The sequence below is a fragment of the Ranitomeya imitator genome, chromosome 6 (assembly GCF_032444005.1).
Source record: "Ranitomeya imitator isolate aRanImi1 chromosome 6, aRanImi1.pri, whole genome shotgun sequence".
Taxonomy (NCBI): domain Eukaryota; kingdom Metazoa; phylum Chordata; class Amphibia; order Anura; family Dendrobatidae; genus Ranitomeya; species Ranitomeya imitator.
In genome coordinates, this window is record NC_091287.1 from 26623652 (window position 1) to 26641338 (window position 17687).

The following is a 17687-nucleotide window of genomic DNA, read 5'->3' on the forward strand; positions in this document are numbered from 1 at the left end:
AGTTATATCTCAGTGATCAAAATAAAAAAAATAATAAATGACCCCCCCCCCCCTTTGTCACCCCCCATAGGTAGGGACAATAAAAAAATAAAGAAATATTTTTTTTTCCACTAATGTTAGAATAGGGTTAGGGCTAGGGTTAGGGTTAGGGCTAGGGTTAGGGTTTCGGTATGTGCACACGTATTCTGGTCCTCTGCGGATTTTTCCGCTGCAGATTTGATAAATCCGCAGTGCTAAACTGCTGCGGATTTACCGCGTTTTTTTCTGCGCATTTCACTGCGGTTTTACAATTGCGATTTTCTATTGGAGCAGTTGTAAAACCGCTGCGGAATCCGCAGAAAGAAGTGACATGCTGTGGAATGTAAACCGCTGCGTTTCCGTGCAGTTTTTCCGCAGCATGTGTACAGCGATTTTTGTTTCCCGTAGGTTTGCATTGAACTGTAAACTCATGGGAAACTGCTGCGGATCCGCAGCGTTTTCCGCAGCGTGTGCACATACCTTTAGAATTAGGCTATGTGCACACGGTGCGGATTGGCCGCTGCTGATTCGCAGCAGTGTTCCATCAGGTTTACAGTACCATGTAAACATATGAAAAACCAAATCCGCTGTGCCCATGGTGCGGAAAATACCGCGCGGAAACGCTGCGTTGTATGTTCCGCAGCATGTCAATTCTTTGTGCGGATTCCACGGCGTTTTACACCTGTTCCTCAATAGGAATCCGCAGGTCAAATCCGCACAAAAAACACTGGAAATCCGCGGAAAATCCGCAGGTAAAACGCAGTGCCTTTTACCCGCGGATTTTTCAAAAATGATGCTGAAAAATCTCACACGAATCCGCAACGTGGGCACATGGCCTTAGGGTTGGGTTGGAATTAGGGTTATGTCTACAGTTGGGATTAGGGTTAGGGGTGTGTTGGGGTTAGGGTTGTGATTAGGGTTATGGCTACAGTTGGGATTAGGGTTAGGGGTGTGGGGGGGTTAGTGTTGGAGTTAGAATTGAGGGGTTTCCACTGTTTAGGCACATCAGGGGGTCTCCAAACGCAACATGGCGCCACCATTGATTCCAGCCAATCTCGTATTCAAAAGGTCAAATGGTGCTCCCTCAATTCCGAGCCCCGACGTGTGCCCAAACAGTGGTTTACCCCCACATATGGGGTACCAGCATACTCAGGATAAACTGCGCAACAATTACTGGGGTCCAGTTTCTCCTGTTACCCTTGTGAAAATAAAGAAATGCTTGCTAAAACATCATTTTTGAGGAAAGAAAAATGATTTTTTATTTTCACGGCTCTGCGTTGTAAACGTCTGTGAAGCACTTGGGGGTTCAAAGTGCTCACCACATATCTAGATAAGTTCCTTGGGGGGTCTAGTTTCTAAAATGGGGTCACTTGTGGGGGGTTTCTACTGTTTAGGCACACCAGGGGCTCTGCAAACGCAATGTGACGCCCGCAGAGCATTCCATCAAAGTCTGCATTTCAAAACGTCACTACTTCACTTCCGAGCCTCGGCATGTGCCCAAACAGTGGTTTACCCCCACATATGGGGTATCAGCGTACTCAGGAGAAACTGGACAACAACTTTTGGGGTCCAATTTCTCCTGTAACCCTTGGGAAAATAAAAAATTCTGGGCTAAATAATTATTTTTGAGGAAAGAAAACGTATTTATTATTTTCACGGCTCTGCATTATAAACTTCTATGAAGCACTTGGGGGTTCAAAGTGCTCACCACACATCTAGATAAGTTCCTTTCGGGGTCTAGTTTCCAAAATGGGGTCACTTGTGGGGGGTTTCTACTGTTAAGCCACATCAGGGGCTCTGCAAACGCAACATGACGCCCACAGAGCATTCCATCAAAGTCTGCATTTCAAAACGTCACTACTTCACTTCCGAGCCCCAGCATGTGCCTAAACAGTGGTTTACCCCCACATATGGGGTATCAGCGTACTCAGGAGAAACTGGACAACAACTTTTGGGGTCAAATTTCTCCTGTTACCCTTTGTAAAATAAAAAATTGCAGGCTAAAAGATCATTTTTGAGAAAATAATTTTTTTATTTTATTTTCATGGCTCTGCGTTATAAACTTCTGTGAAGCACTTGGGGGTTCAAAGTCCTCACCACACATCTAGATTAGTTCCTTTGGGGGTCTAGTTTCCAAAATGGGGTCATTTCTGGGGGATCTCCAATGTTTAGGCACACAGGGGCTCTCCAAACGTGACATGGTGTCCGCTAATGATTGGAGCTAATTTTCCATTTAAAAAGCCAAATGGCGTGCCTTCCCTTCCGAGCCCTGCCGTGCGCCCAAACAGTGGTTTACCCCCACATATGGGGTATCAGCGTACTCAGGACAAACTGGACAACAATATTTGGGGTCCAATTTCTCCTATTATCCTTGGCAAAATAGGAAATTCCAGGCTAAAAAATCATTTTTGAGGAAAGAAAAATTATTTTTTATTTTCATGGCTCTGCGTTATAAACTTCTGTGAAGCACCTGGGGGTTTAAAGTGCTCAATATGCATCTAGATAAGTTCCTTTGGGGGGTCTAGTTTCCAAAATGGGGTCACTTGTGGGGGAGCGCCAATGTTTAGGCACACAGGAGCTCTCCAAACGCGACATGGTGTCCGCTAACAATTGGAGCTAATTTTCCATTCAAAAAGTCAAATGGCGCGCCTTCCCTTCCGAGCCTTACCATGTGCCCAAACAGTGGTTTACCCCCACATATGAGGTATCGGCGTACTCAGGAGAAATTGCCCAACACATTTTAGGATCCATTTTATCCTGTTGCCCATGTGAAAATGAAAAAATTGAGGCTAAAAGAATTTTTTTGTGAAAAAAAAGTACTTTTTCATTTTTACGGATCAATTTGTGAAGCACCTGGGGGTTCAAAGTGCTCACTATGCATCTAGATAAGTTCCTTGGGGCGTCTAGTTTCCAAAATGGGGTCACTTGTGGGGGAGCTCCAATGTTTAGGCACACAGGGTCTCTCCAAACGTGACATGGTGTCCGCTAAAGAGTGGAGCCAATTTTTTATTCAAAAAGTCAAATGGCGCTCCTTCCCTTCCAAGCCCTGCCGTGCGCCCAAACAGTGGTTTACCCCCACATATGAGGTATCAGCGTACTCAGGACACATTGGACAACAACTTTCGTGGTTCAGTTTCTCCTTTTACCATTGGGAAAATAAAAAAATTGTTGCTAAAAGATAATTTTTGTGACAAAAAAGTTAAATGTTCATTTTTTCCTTCCATGTTGCTTCTGCTGCTGTGAAGCACCTGAAGGGTTAATAAACTTCTTGAATGTGGTTTTGAGTACCTTGAGGGGTGCAGTTTTTAGAATGGTGTCACTTTTGGGTATTTTCAGCCATATAGACCCCTCAAACTGACTTCAAATGTGAGGTGGTCCCTAAAAAAAATGGTTTTGTAAATTTCGTTGTAAAAATGACAAATCGCTGGTCAAATTTTAACCCTTATAACTTCCTAACAAAAAAAAATTTTGTTTCCAAAATTGTGCTGATGTAAAGTAAACATGTGGGAAATGTTATTTATTAACTATTTTGTGTCACATATCTCTCTGGTTTAACAGAATAAAAATTCAAAATGTGAAAATTGCGAAATTTTCAAAATGTTCGCCAAATTTCCGTTTTTATCACAAATAAACGCAGAATTTATTGACCTAAATTTACCACTAACATGAAGCCCAATATGTCACGAAAAAACAATCTCAGAACCGCTAGGATCCGTTGAAGCGTTCCTGAGTTATTACCTCATAAAGGGACACTGGTCAGAATTGCAAAAAACGGCAAGGTCTTTAAGGTCAAAATAGGCTGGGTCATGAAGGGGTTAAGTATATAATTCCACATGTGTTAATTCATAGTTTTGATGCCTTCAGTGTGAATGTACAATTTTCATAGTCATGAAAATACAGAAAAATCTTTAAATGAGAAGGTGTGTCCAAACTTTTGGTCTGTACTGTATCTTTCCTAAAACAAAACATAAAAATTTTACATTTGCGTAAAAAAAAAAAAAAATGAAGCCCACGTCAAGGAAATACCCGCTGAGTATGGAGTGTTACTGGCAGGGTATGTGCACACGTCAGGATTTTTAGCGTTTTTTTTTGCGGAATTTCGCCATAAAAATGCTATAAATCCGCAAAAAACCCGCTAACATTATGCATCCTATCATTTAGAATGCATTCCACATTTTTTGTGCAGATGTTAGCGTTTTTTTCCGCAAAAAAAAACGCATACCGCAAAAAATCCGGACATGCTCTATCTTTTTGCGAATTTTTTGCGGATTTCCTATCAAAAAGGACATTCCGGAAAATGTAAAAAAAAAACTCAAAAAATCTGCGCAAAAAGCGCGCAAATTCCGTGAGAAATCCGCGCGAAAAAAGCACGCGGATTTCTGGCAGAATTCTCAGGATTATGTCAGGAAAAAATCCTGACGTGTGCACATACCCGCAATGCTGCATGGGAGAAAAACTTGCAAATACGTTCTCTCCCAAAAAAGGAAGAAAACGGTCTTACTGTTGCCGCCTTAAAGGTGACAGATGTCCTTTAAAAGGGTCGGCCATTTCCATATTTTACAGGATGGCTAGGTGGCATGTGCAAGAGTTCAAAGTTTTCTTTCATCGTGCAAGTGAGTTAATTTGTATAAAAAACAAAACAAAAAAAAACACAAATCATTAAAAAATGTAATAAAAAATTGCACCAATCTTAAATAGCGAAAAGAAACTTTAATTCTTAAATGTTAGGAAAACCATGAAATCTCATCATAAATGATAAAAAGTAAAATCTCAGATATGAAAAACATGTAATAGCAAAAAAATCTTAGCAAAAATAACAATTAGAAAAATCATAATAAACGCCCGTCAGTTGTACACAAAGCCATGTCCCGCACCTAACGTGGATGTTCATAAAAGAAAGCGAGGATCATTCGTCTCTTCTTTACCCGTATTTGTAAAATCCAATCTCATCTATGATTGTATTTATTATTTATTTTATAAATAGTAATCTGGAACCAGTGATTGATTAGAGCGAAGGTGTTATCAGAGGATGAGCAGTTGTACAAATCAGGCTTTTTTGCCTCATTAAAAAAATTAGTTTTTATTTGTAAAATAAGGCCAAAAAAATAAAAATCTGGACTGGTTGGATCAGCCCTGGATTTGGCTGGTCATATTCTCATTTTCTACTCCGCAGTCTTTGTTTTGGCTCAGTCGTATTTATTCTGCTAAAAAACAAACGTTCTCCGTTTTCCGCCGTCTTCTGTTGACTTTGTGTTTATCACATTGGCGCGTTCGGAGCAGGATTTCCCCATCACACCCGTATCCTGCGCTCATGTGAGCAAACCGGGGGCACTTTGGCAGATTGTGCTGTATAAGATTAGGCTGCCTTGCTCCGGGTAACTACAAGTACCAGCAGGAGACCGTTCTAGCGACTATGTGGGCCATCCTGTCGATGTCGGAGGCTTGATTACTACACATAGGACTGATCGGTGGTGGTGCAGAAAAGGGCATTGGGAAATGTCTGGAAAAATGCGCAAAAAAAAGCACCAAAAAACGCGCAAAAAATGCATGCAGATTTCTTGCAGAAAATTTCCGTTTTTTTCTCAGGAAATTTCTGCAAGAAATCCTGAACGTGTGCACATAGCCTTAAGATTGCTGATGGATCAGCTTTTGAGACCCCCACAGCTCCACTTCTTCAGCTGTGCGTCCCCCTTGCAGTTCTCCCAGGAAAAGGGCCTGTCGGGGTTGTGAGCCAGTGTGGTGCCACGTCAGCAACTGCGTGGGTCTCCCTGGACCCGTGTGGACAGGAGGTGTCCGTGTAAAACCGTGCCAAGCTGACCTTGCAGAATGTCACATTGGTGCAAGTGAGGAGATCGTACCACGTGATCCCTCAGACTTGATAGTGACATCAGGTGGGGTGGCGAGATGCGGGCTCTTCACGCGGTGGGATTCTGCGTGATCTCTCCGGTGTCATCCTTCACATATTCTAGTCCTCTTCCTCTCAGAAAAGACAATATGCATATTTCACAGAGGAGCATTGCAAGCCTTAAAAGTCTCCTCTGACATGTCATTCTTTTCAAGGAGAAACGTTACCCTTTGGATCCCGGGCAGATGCCTCTCACCCAGCGAATCCAGATCTCATACTTTGCACTGACGAGGGGCAGTACCCCGAAACTTTGTCTGAAAATTGAGATTTTCGTTTTGGCTTTTATCCTAAGTCATGTGGCAAGGCTCGTTGGAGGGTCGATGTTGACCTTTTAGGATCACTGCTGTCAATAGGTGGCACTGTAGGTGGAGTCCTAGTCCTCTTCCGACAATTTCCCTGGAAAGCGGCGTTCCAGACCACCAGGGATTTCCACTGCATCAGGTGGATATTAATGCCCTTGTGCAGAGGACAAACTGGAAACCCTTCATTGTGAATATCGATGGGGTCTCGGAGGTCGGACACCCACCGATCACGCAGTGATGTCCTATTCTAGCAGCCGTGACGTCATATTATTTTTCCTGTTCTGCCGTAGAGTCTACAGGATCCGGTCGATAAACTCTGTCATCAGTCTAAAAAGAAGCCAAAGGCCAAGGATGCCGCCCCGGAGATGCAGAATAACGAGCAGTAAGTCAGCGGAGAGTCCATCAGTGTCCGCACGTCTCGGGCAGTTTAACCTTTCCCTTCTTTCCTTCAGACTGATCTCTTTAGATGAACAGCAGCAGCATGAGACTGAATCCGTGTCCTCAGGTGAGTCCCAAATAAGCCGCCATCTCCACCCGCAGCTGGTGCAGTAGGTCCATATGGCCGATACATCTAGGCCGGCGTTATTCTGATCCTGATCCTTGGATGCGCGTGCGATTCCGCTGGACGGTACACCTCTGTGCGCCTTGCCACAAGTCCTGCTCCCGCCCCGCTGCAGGAACATTTATTGCACAGCTAATGCCACCGTTTGTCATGAATTTGACGACCGGCAGCCGCCCATTTTATCGGAGTTGGTCAAAAATGACAAACGCCAAAAGTGGCATCATTTTACAGCAGCCGCCTGTTGCGGCAAACTGGCAGTGATAACCGAGAGTAGAAACCAAATATGCCAACCATCAGACTTGCACTTTCGGGAGCCCCGTTTGGTGCTACCGGGGTTAAAGGCCGTCTGCTTATGTACAAAGGGGAATGTGTGTAAGTAGGAGCGGGTAATACCTATGATCTCGTCTGAACCGACTGATTTTTCCATTTCTTTCATGTCACATCTGAAGTTGAACTGGACAAAGGAAACACGTTTGATGGTAAGAAGGGGGGACAGCTGGGTGTACGCATCTAGGGTCACTGCATTGTTTACAGCCTCATCTGGCGGTTTTCATTTTCCAGGTACATTGGATGATTTGTTAGATCTGAAAGCAGAGGAGAAGTTCATCTTTGAGGAAAGTGGTGAGTGTCCCATAATCACAAATCATCCGTCCATAATCGCTTACCCTGCAGCTGCACAAAGGCATTACACAGCGAAGACCGAGCGTCCTGCACCGCTCCGAACTGTGATTGTAGCGGCTCTGGATCATAAAGGGGGTCGCATAGCAAGACCCTTATGGGACTTCAATATGGTCACGTAGAAAGAGCTGAATAACACTGACAAGTAACTTAGGCCCAAATGTAAAAATCCATGACCTTGATTAGACAAGAAGGACAGTACAATATTAAAGTATATGTATTTCGAGCCCATATTGTAGTTATATTATTGTACATAGGAGCAGTATTATAGTAGTAATATTCTTGTACATAGGGGGCAGTATTATAGTAGTTATATTCTTGTACATAGGGGGCAGTATTATAGTAGTTATATTCTTGTACATAGGAGCAGTATTATAGTAGTTATATTATTGTACATAGGGAGCAGTATTATAGTAGTTATATTCTTGTACATAGGGGCAGTATTATAGTAGTTATATTATTGTACATAGGAGCAGTATTATAGTAGTAATATTCTTGTACATAGGGGGCAGTATTATAGTAGTTATATTCTTGTACATAGGATCAGTATTATAGTAGTTATATTATTGTACATAGGGAGCAGTATTATAGTAGTTATATTCTTGTACATAGGGGCAGTATTATAGTAGTTATATTATTGTACATAGGGGGCAGTATTATAGTAGTTATATTCTTGTACATAGGAGCAGTATTATTGTAGTAATATTCTTGTACATAGGGGGCAGTATTATAGTAGTTATATTCTTGTACATAGGAGCAGTATTATAGTAGTTATATTATTGTACATAGGAGCAGTATTATAGTAGTTATATTCTTGTACATAGGGGCAGTATTATAGTAGTTATATTATTGTACATAGGAGCAGTATTATAGTAGTTATATTATTGTACATAGGGAGCAGTATTATAGTAGTTATATTCTTGTACATAGGGGCAGTATTATAGTAGTTATATTCTTGTACATAGGAGCAGTATTATAGTAGTTATATTATTGTACATAGGGAGCAGTATTATAGTAGTTATATTCTTGTACATAGGGGCAGTATTATAGTAGTTATATTATTGTACATAGGAGCAGTATTATAGTTATATTTTTGTACATAGGAGCAGTATTATAGTAGTTATATTCTTGTACATAGGGGGCAGTATTATAGTAGTTATATTCTTGTACATAGGAGCAGTATTATAGTAGTTATATTCTTGTACATAGGAGCAGTATTATAGTTATATTTTTGTACATAGGGGCAGTATTATAGTAGATATATTCTTGTACATAGGAGCAGTATTATAGTAGTTATATTTTTGTACATAGGGGCAGTATTATAGTAGTTATATTCTTGTATATAGGAGCAGTATTATAGTAGTTATATTCTTGTACACGGGGCAGTATTATAGTAGTTATATTCTTGTATATAGGGGCAGTATTATAGTAGTTATATTCTTGTATATAGGAGCAGTATTATAGTAGTTATATTCTTGTACATAGGAGCAGTATTATAGTAGTTATATTCTTGTACATAGGAGCAGTATTATAGTAGTTATATTCTTGCACATAGGGGCAGTATTATAGTAGTTATATTATTGTATATAGGAGCAGTATTATAGTAGTTATATTCTTGTACATAAGAGCAGTATTATAGTAGTTATATTCTTGCACATAGGGGCAGTATTATAGTAGTTATATTCTTGTACATAGGGAGCAGTATTATAGTAGTTATATTCTTGTACATAGGGGCAGTATTATAGTAGTTATATTCATGTACATAGGAGCAGTATTATAGTAGTTATATTCTTGTACATAGGGGCAGTATTATAGTAGTTATATTCTTGTATATAGGAGCAGTATTATAGTAGTTATATTCTTGTATATAGGAGCAGTATTATAATAGTAATATTCTTGTACATAGAAGCAGTATTATAGTAGTTATATTCTTGTACATAGGAGCAGTATTATAGTAGTTATATTCTTGTATATAGGAGCAGTATTATAGTAGTTATATTCTTGTATATAGGAGCAGTATTATAGTAGTTATATTATTGTACATAGGAGCAGTATTATAGTAGTTATATTCTTGTACATAGGGGCAGTATTATAGTAGTTATATTCTTGTACATAGGAGCAGTATTATAGTAGTTATATTCTTGTATATAGGGGCAGTATTATAGTAGTTATATTCTTGTACATAGGAGCAGTATTATAGTAGTTATATTCTTGTATATAGGGGCAGTATTATAGTAGTTATATTATTGTACATAGGAGCAGTATTATAGTAGTTATATTCTTGTACATAGGGGCAGTATTATAGTAGTTATATTCTTGTACATAGGAGCAGTATTATAGTAGTTATATTCTTGTACATAGAGGGCAGTATTATAGTAGTTATATTCTTGTACATAGGAGCAGTATTATAGTAGTTATATTCTTGTACATAGGAGCAGTATTATAGTAGTTATATTCTTGTACATAGGGGCAGTATTATAGTAGTTATATTCTTGTACCTAGGAGCAGTATTATAGTAGTTATATTTTTGTACATAGGGGCAGTATTATAGTAGTTATATTCTTGTACATAGGAGCAGTATTATAGTAGTTATATTATTGTACATAGGGAGCAGTATTATAGTAGTTATATTCTTGTACATAGGGGCAGTATTATAGTAGTTATATTCTTGTACATAGGAGCAGTATTATAGTAGTTATATTCTTGTATATAGGGGCAGTATTATAGTAGTTATATTCTTGTACATAGGGGCAGTATTATAGTAGTTATATTCTTGTATATAGGAGCAGTATTATAGTAGTTATATTCTTGTACATAGGGGCAGTATTATAGTAGTTATATTCTTGTACATAGGAGCAGTATTATAGTAGTTATATTCTTGTACATAGGAGCAGTATTATAGTAGTTATATTCTTGTACATAGGGGCAGTATTATAGTAGTTATATTCTTGTACCTAGGAGCAGTATTATAGTAGTTATATTTTTGTACATAGGAGCAGTATTATAGTAGTTATATTCTTATACATAGAGGGCAGTATTATTTTGTCAAATTATTAAATAACTGGTCAAAAAATTTTTGTTAACTAGCTATACAGTTATAATCCTGGATCTTATGAATGCATATTCTATGTTTTTGTGATTGACACGACTTCCTAAACAAAATGTGTCAGTTTAAACCATCCCAGGCGCTCTGTGCACCCTTGGTGTGACTGAACAGATGAGTGCACCTTCCCTATTCCTTGTTTTTTCTATCTTCCTTGATTGGAGCTGTGGCTTTTCAAGAGCCCGTTAATATCAGCGATACAGGGTAATTATGTATTTGGGAGTGTGTACTGAACTGCTCGGCCAGGCCCAGAGTGCACTGCGCGCCTGTGATTGAAATGAACAGTCCTTTTGCGCCCCCTTCCTTACGTACAGGAGGCAGCGTCTTTTGACTCCTGTTATGTTTTCTGCTTTTAGCCACATCCAAGGATCCACTTGCGGACCCCCTCGAGGCCGATACTTTGGAGAAGGACGAGATGCAGCTGCTAAATGAGATCTTAAGTGCATCTTCTTTGGATACCGGAGACCTCGGCAAAGAGTGGACGGCCGTGTTCGGGGAGCCCCTCTTCAATACTCAGCCTTTAAGCCCCGCATCTCCTGAAGAGGAACAGAAAGCCGAATCATCGTCTGGTTTTCTTCCGTCACAGTTGTTGGAACAAGACTTTGGCAGCTTCCAGGCTTCATTACATGGTTTGTAGTCGCCTTCTTTTTTCACGTCCAGTAGCCGAAAGCTAAAACCCGCACAGACTTAATACTGCTCACTTGTGTCCAGTCTAGACAAATATCTGTGAACTAAATGCAGGAAAGCCAATTCACATCTCTTTCCCTGCCTTGTCCAGTTTGCTACAATGTATCAGCGCAGATTAAATATTTGTGCAATGGATTTTCCAGACTGGATACAATTGCAGCAAATTTACAGATGTGGACATGCCGTACGACAACAATGGCTAATCTATCACACCCAAGAATATAATTAATATGTCGCTGTATTCCAGACTGGTCAGCTAACAACGGGGCCTCATCCTCATCCTGTCTCCCAACCCCACCCGCTAACCTCCATCAAAATGTTAGCCGGACCCCAGTGAAAGGTAAGATCATCGTCTGTCGCCCTTCTGTGGTCCTTCGTACTTCTGTGCTGTGTGTCATCGTGTAAGTGGGGGGCTTCTCCGCGGTAAGATCAGACCATTCTACACTAAGGTCGCATGTCCTAATGGCCCCCAAAAGCCCAACTAATACCAAAGTCCGGTCCGAGCTCTCCGGCTTGTGGGATTCCGTCAGGCAGAACACGGTCCACCAACCTTTGGTAACATTTCTGTAAAAGTATGCGGCAGTGCCGGGTTAGTGCAAAGAGCGAGGTCTCTCGAGCCCCTCACTCACAGCGACAGGGCCGGAGGGTAGTGGGACCACACTCTCCATGCCAGGATCCTACAACCTGGAAGTCCAGATGGCTTAAAAATAAATGGGCTTATTTATGAAAAATGTGCTAAAAAGGTAAAGTAACAGTACGCTGCCCATAAACACCAAGATGGCGATCAGAGTTAGGGAAACGCGATAATACTCCAAATGTATGAAGTGTAACTAGGCCTCCAGACATATATTAATTACGGTAACTTATCTAAGTACATCTAGGTGGTCTCGCCTTTAGTACCCGGAATTGCTTTACTTATAGAGCCAACGATTCTAAGTCCTGGTAATAAATAAAGTCCAATCCAGTGATTGTGGTTGGGGGGGAAAGTGAAGAACAGGAATGTCCTGGGTCAAGATGCCAACGTAAAGAGCCCAAGTCCCGTAGGCGAGATTGGTATGGACTTCTCAAAAATCCTGTGTGCCGCCATGGTTGTTAGTGAACAGGGCTCTCAGGCCTGTAGCATCACTGGGAATCATGCGTGCGATCGTAGAGATGACGCATGACTTCATTTTGCTGGAGGTATGGTAGCCAAAAAGTTTCCAAGGCGTTTCGAAAAACGTTGTTCCTCTTCATCCCATGTATGTTTATCAAGAAAACTATATCATCGAGATCAGTGAAGGATGAAAATGATGTCGATGTTTGTTTGTAAACTTAATGGGCTATTCTCATGTTATTAAAATGCTTTGGTCGGTTAGAAAAAAGCAAGTTAATTGCAAACTTGCTGATTTTCATTCTGTAGATCTGCTGTCATTCTCCTGCTTTTATCTCATATTGTGTACAGCTGGTTTCCATGGAGCTTAGTCAGCAGAGCCTGCAAAGGCTCTAGCTGCCTGTACCCAGAAGTTACAATCCAGGAAAAGGATGAACTCCTAATATCCCAGCCATCTCTCTCCAACCCATATTCAGAAGTCATCTGCTCACCTTCCTTCATTCTCAGCTCCTGAGGAGCTGCTGTTGTAAATCTTGCAAAATCAGCAGCTCTCAGCATCAGCAGGTTACAGAGTGCTTCTCCTAATTTACAGCGCTCCCCCTCCAGAGCCATCTACTTCAAATGCCCTTTTATCTCTTATTTGTAAATACATGATAGGTGAATGTGTTACAGCAGAACTTGTGCTGAGCTGCCGTTCAAAGAGGAGTGCCCGCCCTGCCATAAGTTGGAAAGTAAGGAGACTGCATAGCTTTAGAGATGCTCAAGAGACAACTTAAGAATACCCCTTTAACATAAATTCATGTGGATAAAATATTGCAGTTCTCAAACCGGCCAATGAGAACACACAGTAGGCTGACACTTACTGTTTTCTGCTGCTCACTTATGCTGTGTAGACTTGGACAGGATGATCAGAGTCATCTCATTATTATTATTATTAGAGGATGAGCGAGTTAACAACATCTGTATTCTGCGGAGACTCGGCTAGTAAAACACTCGTCAAAACGCCCATTTGACAGCTATTTGTTCATTAAATGACTACTCACTACCGGACAGGAGGTGAATGGTGCCGATAACGTTACGGCCCCCACACTTGTGGAAACGGATGCACAATTGGCAGGTAGGAAGCGTGTGCCTCCAATACGGCCGCCCACAGAATGAATCGAACCCTGGGGGACGGCACTAATTGATAGTAATGGGGGTTCTGGTGAAAATTCTTACATTTCTATGATTTTTATTTTCTTAGATGCCCCAAAAAGCACAAAGGATCTGTCTACCTGGTACAACCTCTTTGCCGACCTTGACCCTTTATCTAACCCGGACGCCGTGGGGAAAACCGATATGGAACACGAACTCCTTAACGCCTAAGCAGTCCGCCTCGCTGCCCCCACGACGCTGACGGGTGCCCCTGGAGGGAGCGCCGCACATGTGCCACTACTGATTTCCTAGAAATGTTATTTTCTGTTCTCTCGATGTAATAGAGGAGCTAGACGACTTCTCTGAAAATTACCGCGTTTGCCAAAACATTTGCCGGACTCGCTGACGGACTTTTACAAATGGGAAAATACTCGGAAATTATTTTTCTACTGCCCAGTATAAGCCCAGGTGCCATTGCTCTTCTGTCTATCCATTATACGCCCCGGGCTCAGTTTACAATAATTTATTCAGATGGGAGTAGAATTCATTGGAGGATGACAGGAAGGATCGTCTACCCAGCATGCACTGCTTTTAGATTTTTTTGGGGGGCCGGGTTATTTTTAAAGGACTTATACAGGATTTGAAAATGATGGTTGCATTTGTTTAAAAAAAAAAAAAACCCACCTGTTTTGAGGTTGTGTTTGGTATTGAAGTACCTTACACAAACTGTAAGCGGGTGAGGTGCAAGAAAGCGGCCATGTTTTGATGCTTTTTTTTTTTTTTTTTAAATTCTGGATAACCCCTTTAAGGATCTATCCTCGAGTTGTTGTCTTTTTCTGGGAAAGTTAGGTGACTACCTATAGGGTCAGTATTCCAGATACCATATGAGCGTTACCCAGCTTTTCTACAGTGCTGACTGGAAAAGCTTCCTAGGCAGCCAGTACAGTTGTCACCCATCTTTCGCAGATCGGCCTAGGTCACCAGTATAATGGCAGTGGCGATGTATCCGCATGTGCCTAGGTAAGTTGGCCATTCTAATACCTTAGAAAGTTGGGTGACAACCAGTGTGGCCCACATTTGTTCTCGCCCATGTTGTCAGAGTACGACTCTGGAAGTTGGATTAAGAAGGTGAAGTTGCTCTTTATAACCCGCTCCTATATAGATATACACTGGGATGGCTGGGTACAAGGCCGACCTGCGTCCCCCAGGGGGCTTTATACAAGGTATATTCCGGATCTCATTTCTTCTACATTCTGCAGGTCACTTATGCCTAGACATTCGCTATATATATATATATATTTTTTTTTTTTTACGTTGTTCCATTTTCTCGCCATCTGTCTCTTTGCAGGATGAAGTATTAATCGTCGACACTCTGCATGTTTGCAACGTCGGCAAATAAATTCTCCGTTTTGTTTTTTTTTTTCTGCCAGATGAGGTGTGGGGTGTCGTTATTTTACGTCGATGCGGTTTACACTTCTTCGTATCCTGTCGTCTTTATTCATAAATATTGGATTTATAATATAAATATGGGGGGAAAAAACAAGAACATCTTCCATCTACAGTCTGTAATAAAAAAGCATCCAGAGAAAAAGTCTGATTTTTAGTGACGTAGTTTGGCGCCACCTGGTGTTCGCCGGGTATAGTAATGTGCACGTCCACCTACTGGTGGTCACACATGCTCAGTCACTCATGTATGCCTCGCACCTACTCACTGCGGCAGCCAATGGAATTAGCTATCTGCCTGCGGAGCCCCCGCAGAAGCATGACCGTTATACCTCCATAGTATATTTATTATCTATCTCACTATATAGAGGAACTAATTGGGGACTATGGGCCCGATTCATCACTTTACTTTTTCGTTCTGTATTTATTGCCATTATTTTTGGCAAATTCTTTAAAATGGTGCACGCAAGTTCCTCACTTTAGCACAAAATCAAAAACGCCTTTTCTTTGTTTTGTTTTGTTTTTTGCCTTTTTGGAGCAAAGATTTGCATGAGTCGTTAAAATGTTTCACGTATTTACACATAAAATTAACATTTGTCAGTTTCAAGTTATTTCAGTGACCAGTTTGGGGGATTTTTCCTTCTTTACCTAAAGGCACGAACACGTGGGGGCTGCACTCAGTACAGAGTCACAATGCGAGCTGCTGTGATAATTCCCACAAATTGAATTCTGGTAATTTTCCTCCGATTTTCAGTGATTTTGATTCCTGCCCTCCATGAAGTTCGTTCATTTTGGTTTCCATTGTCTTCAATGAATTCTATACTTTATCCGAGTAAATATTTTCAACTTCTTTCCTTCATCGAGATCTCATGTTTTCATTTTTTGCATTTTGTTTTTTAGGGTAACATAAAGAATACATTTTTTTCTTTAAACACAAAACAAATGTCAAAATACATTTTTTTTTCTAGCCCTATCGTCTACATTACCTGGGCATAGTGATGTATAATCACTGCACTCGTACTATGAGATTTGCTTGATGCAGGTGAAAACAGTTTATTGAAATAATTGTTGCAAACGGTAAAATGGTGAAGCGATAGGCATAAACGACGTTTCGGCCAACTCGTGGCCTTGATCACGTTATCGCTGGAATAAATGACAAAAAAGAAACAATAAATAACTATATACAAAGCAACTATGTACAAAACCATTTACATATATCCAGAGATGGAAAACATGTCCCAGAGCCAAGGTGGAGATCAAACAATAGATGCCAATGCTCATATGCGTAGCGCAAATCATAACAGGACGAGAAATAGAGACACAGGAAAACATGTGTCGTGCGCTAAAGTTGGAGAACAAGATGATAAGACTGTAGCATACCCTAATAGGAGTTTTCCTTATATACTGTCGTATTACAGTGTTGCAGAGGGTGTCAGCCAAACATAAAGGAATTTAAATAATCCTAGAAAAAACCGAAGGCAATAATATCGATTATTGTCATCTAGACATGATATTGTCTCATGGTGGTGATCAAACAGAAACCGGCTAAAACGTACTTATTAATTGCTGTTTAGTACACGTGTAACGAACCGTTGGTCGTCGTGTAGTGGAGTATGCATCTGGGTATGACTGTAGGAGCAAATAATACGTTATCGGTTGAATCCGTAGTGAGTATATAATACTTGAAAATAAACTATGGTATACTTGCCAGTATACTGTTCTTATTGCACCCAGTGGGACGGGCCGGTTGCCGTGATATGAGACATGCGTATAGGCTCAACTAGGGAGATATATAGACATATGTTGAAATGTATGCTCAGTCTATATTAGGTCAGAATAGAAAGAAACCATGCTGTACTTGCCAATTTGATAATAAACTTGTAGTGCACCGGATCTCCCCAATGTACGGAAAATATACGTGGATGTTGCTGTAGGAATAGATATGTATAAGATAAGTAGGCTGTGAGGTAGGCCTATAGTGGACAAATATAAGGTTGGTGTGTTACCTGCCAGTATGCAGGATCACTCCTGGTCCAAATATAGGGGTCCCGGATACCCCACTGTGAGGGAGCTGTGATATACAGAGATATGGCTGCAATATAGTAGGGGGAGGAAGGGGGGGCTGTTAGGATAGAGTACTCAACATCCCATGTTACTTATCTTTAGTTTGAAGTGAAGTCTCACATCTGTGCTTAGCTGGTAGCGTGCGGGGAGCCGGCGTTGGTGGCCAAATGGTAGGAGCAGACGCAATCTGCGTCTTTGCTGTGGAACGGCTGCCATGTCGAATCCTGCAGCGCTGTATAAGGCCCTGGTCGGTCAGGTGACCGGATGTGATCCGGAACGCCCACGCCTGCGCAGTCAATGCCGGGACAGGAGGGGAGGGAGGGGCGAAGGTTCCACGCATGCGCTGTGCCAAAAGTCCCTCTCTGTATCCATAATGTGGAGGGGAAGCCGGTGGCTGTGCGGTAGCAAGATGGCGCCCGCGCATGGGTAATACGAACTGTGGGTTAGAGTGGCAAGGCAGGGACTATAAGATGGCCTCCGCGCATGCGCAGTCCGTATTATCGGCTAGAACGGTGCAGGGACAGCAAGATGGCGCCCGCACCTGCGCAGTGTGCATTGTAGGCTGAAGCAACAGTGTCCGGATCCCTGGGGCTCAAGAGATGAGGGACATAAGTGACATGGGTGCATGTATAGAGAGTGGGGATGCATTGGCATAGTAAGAGGACCCATATAAATACAGATAATACAAGGTATACAAATTC

The 17687-nt window shown here is 41.4% G+C and overlaps 1 protein-coding gene and 1 long non-coding RNA gene across 2 annotated transcripts in view; one reads left to right on the forward strand and one right to left on the reverse strand.

The window, feature by feature from the left end:
* ICA1 (islet cell autoantigen 1) overlaps nucleotides 1-15070 on the forward strand; it is an 86064-nt gene extending 70994 nt beyond the window's left edge. The window contains exons 9-15 of the mRNA XM_069729345.1: nucleotides 6516-6607; nucleotides 6678-6730; nucleotides 7237-7266; nucleotides 7349-7408; nucleotides 10925-11197; nucleotides 11503-11595; nucleotides 13589-15070. Of these exons, the coding sequence (XP_069585446.1) occupies nucleotides 6516-6607; nucleotides 6678-6730; nucleotides 7237-7266; nucleotides 7349-7408; nucleotides 10925-11197; nucleotides 11503-11595; nucleotides 13589-13710 (723 nt within the window). The 3' untranslated portion in view covers nucleotides 13711-15070. The remainder of the gene's footprint in view (nucleotides 1-6515; nucleotides 6608-6677; nucleotides 6731-7236; nucleotides 7267-7348; nucleotides 7409-10924; nucleotides 11198-11502; nucleotides 11596-13588) is intronic.
* Nucleotides 15071-15959: 889 nt separating this feature from the next.
* LOC138641725 (uncharacterized) lies at nucleotides 15960-16596 on the reverse strand. Its single transcript, XR_011313937.1, has 3 exons — nucleotides 16479-16596; nucleotides 16303-16384; nucleotides 15960-16065 (listed from the first exon to the last, which is right to left on the reverse strand). It is a non-coding gene; the product is annotated as an uncharacterized lncRNA (long non-coding RNA).
* Nucleotides 16597-17687: the final 1091 nt, after the last annotated feature.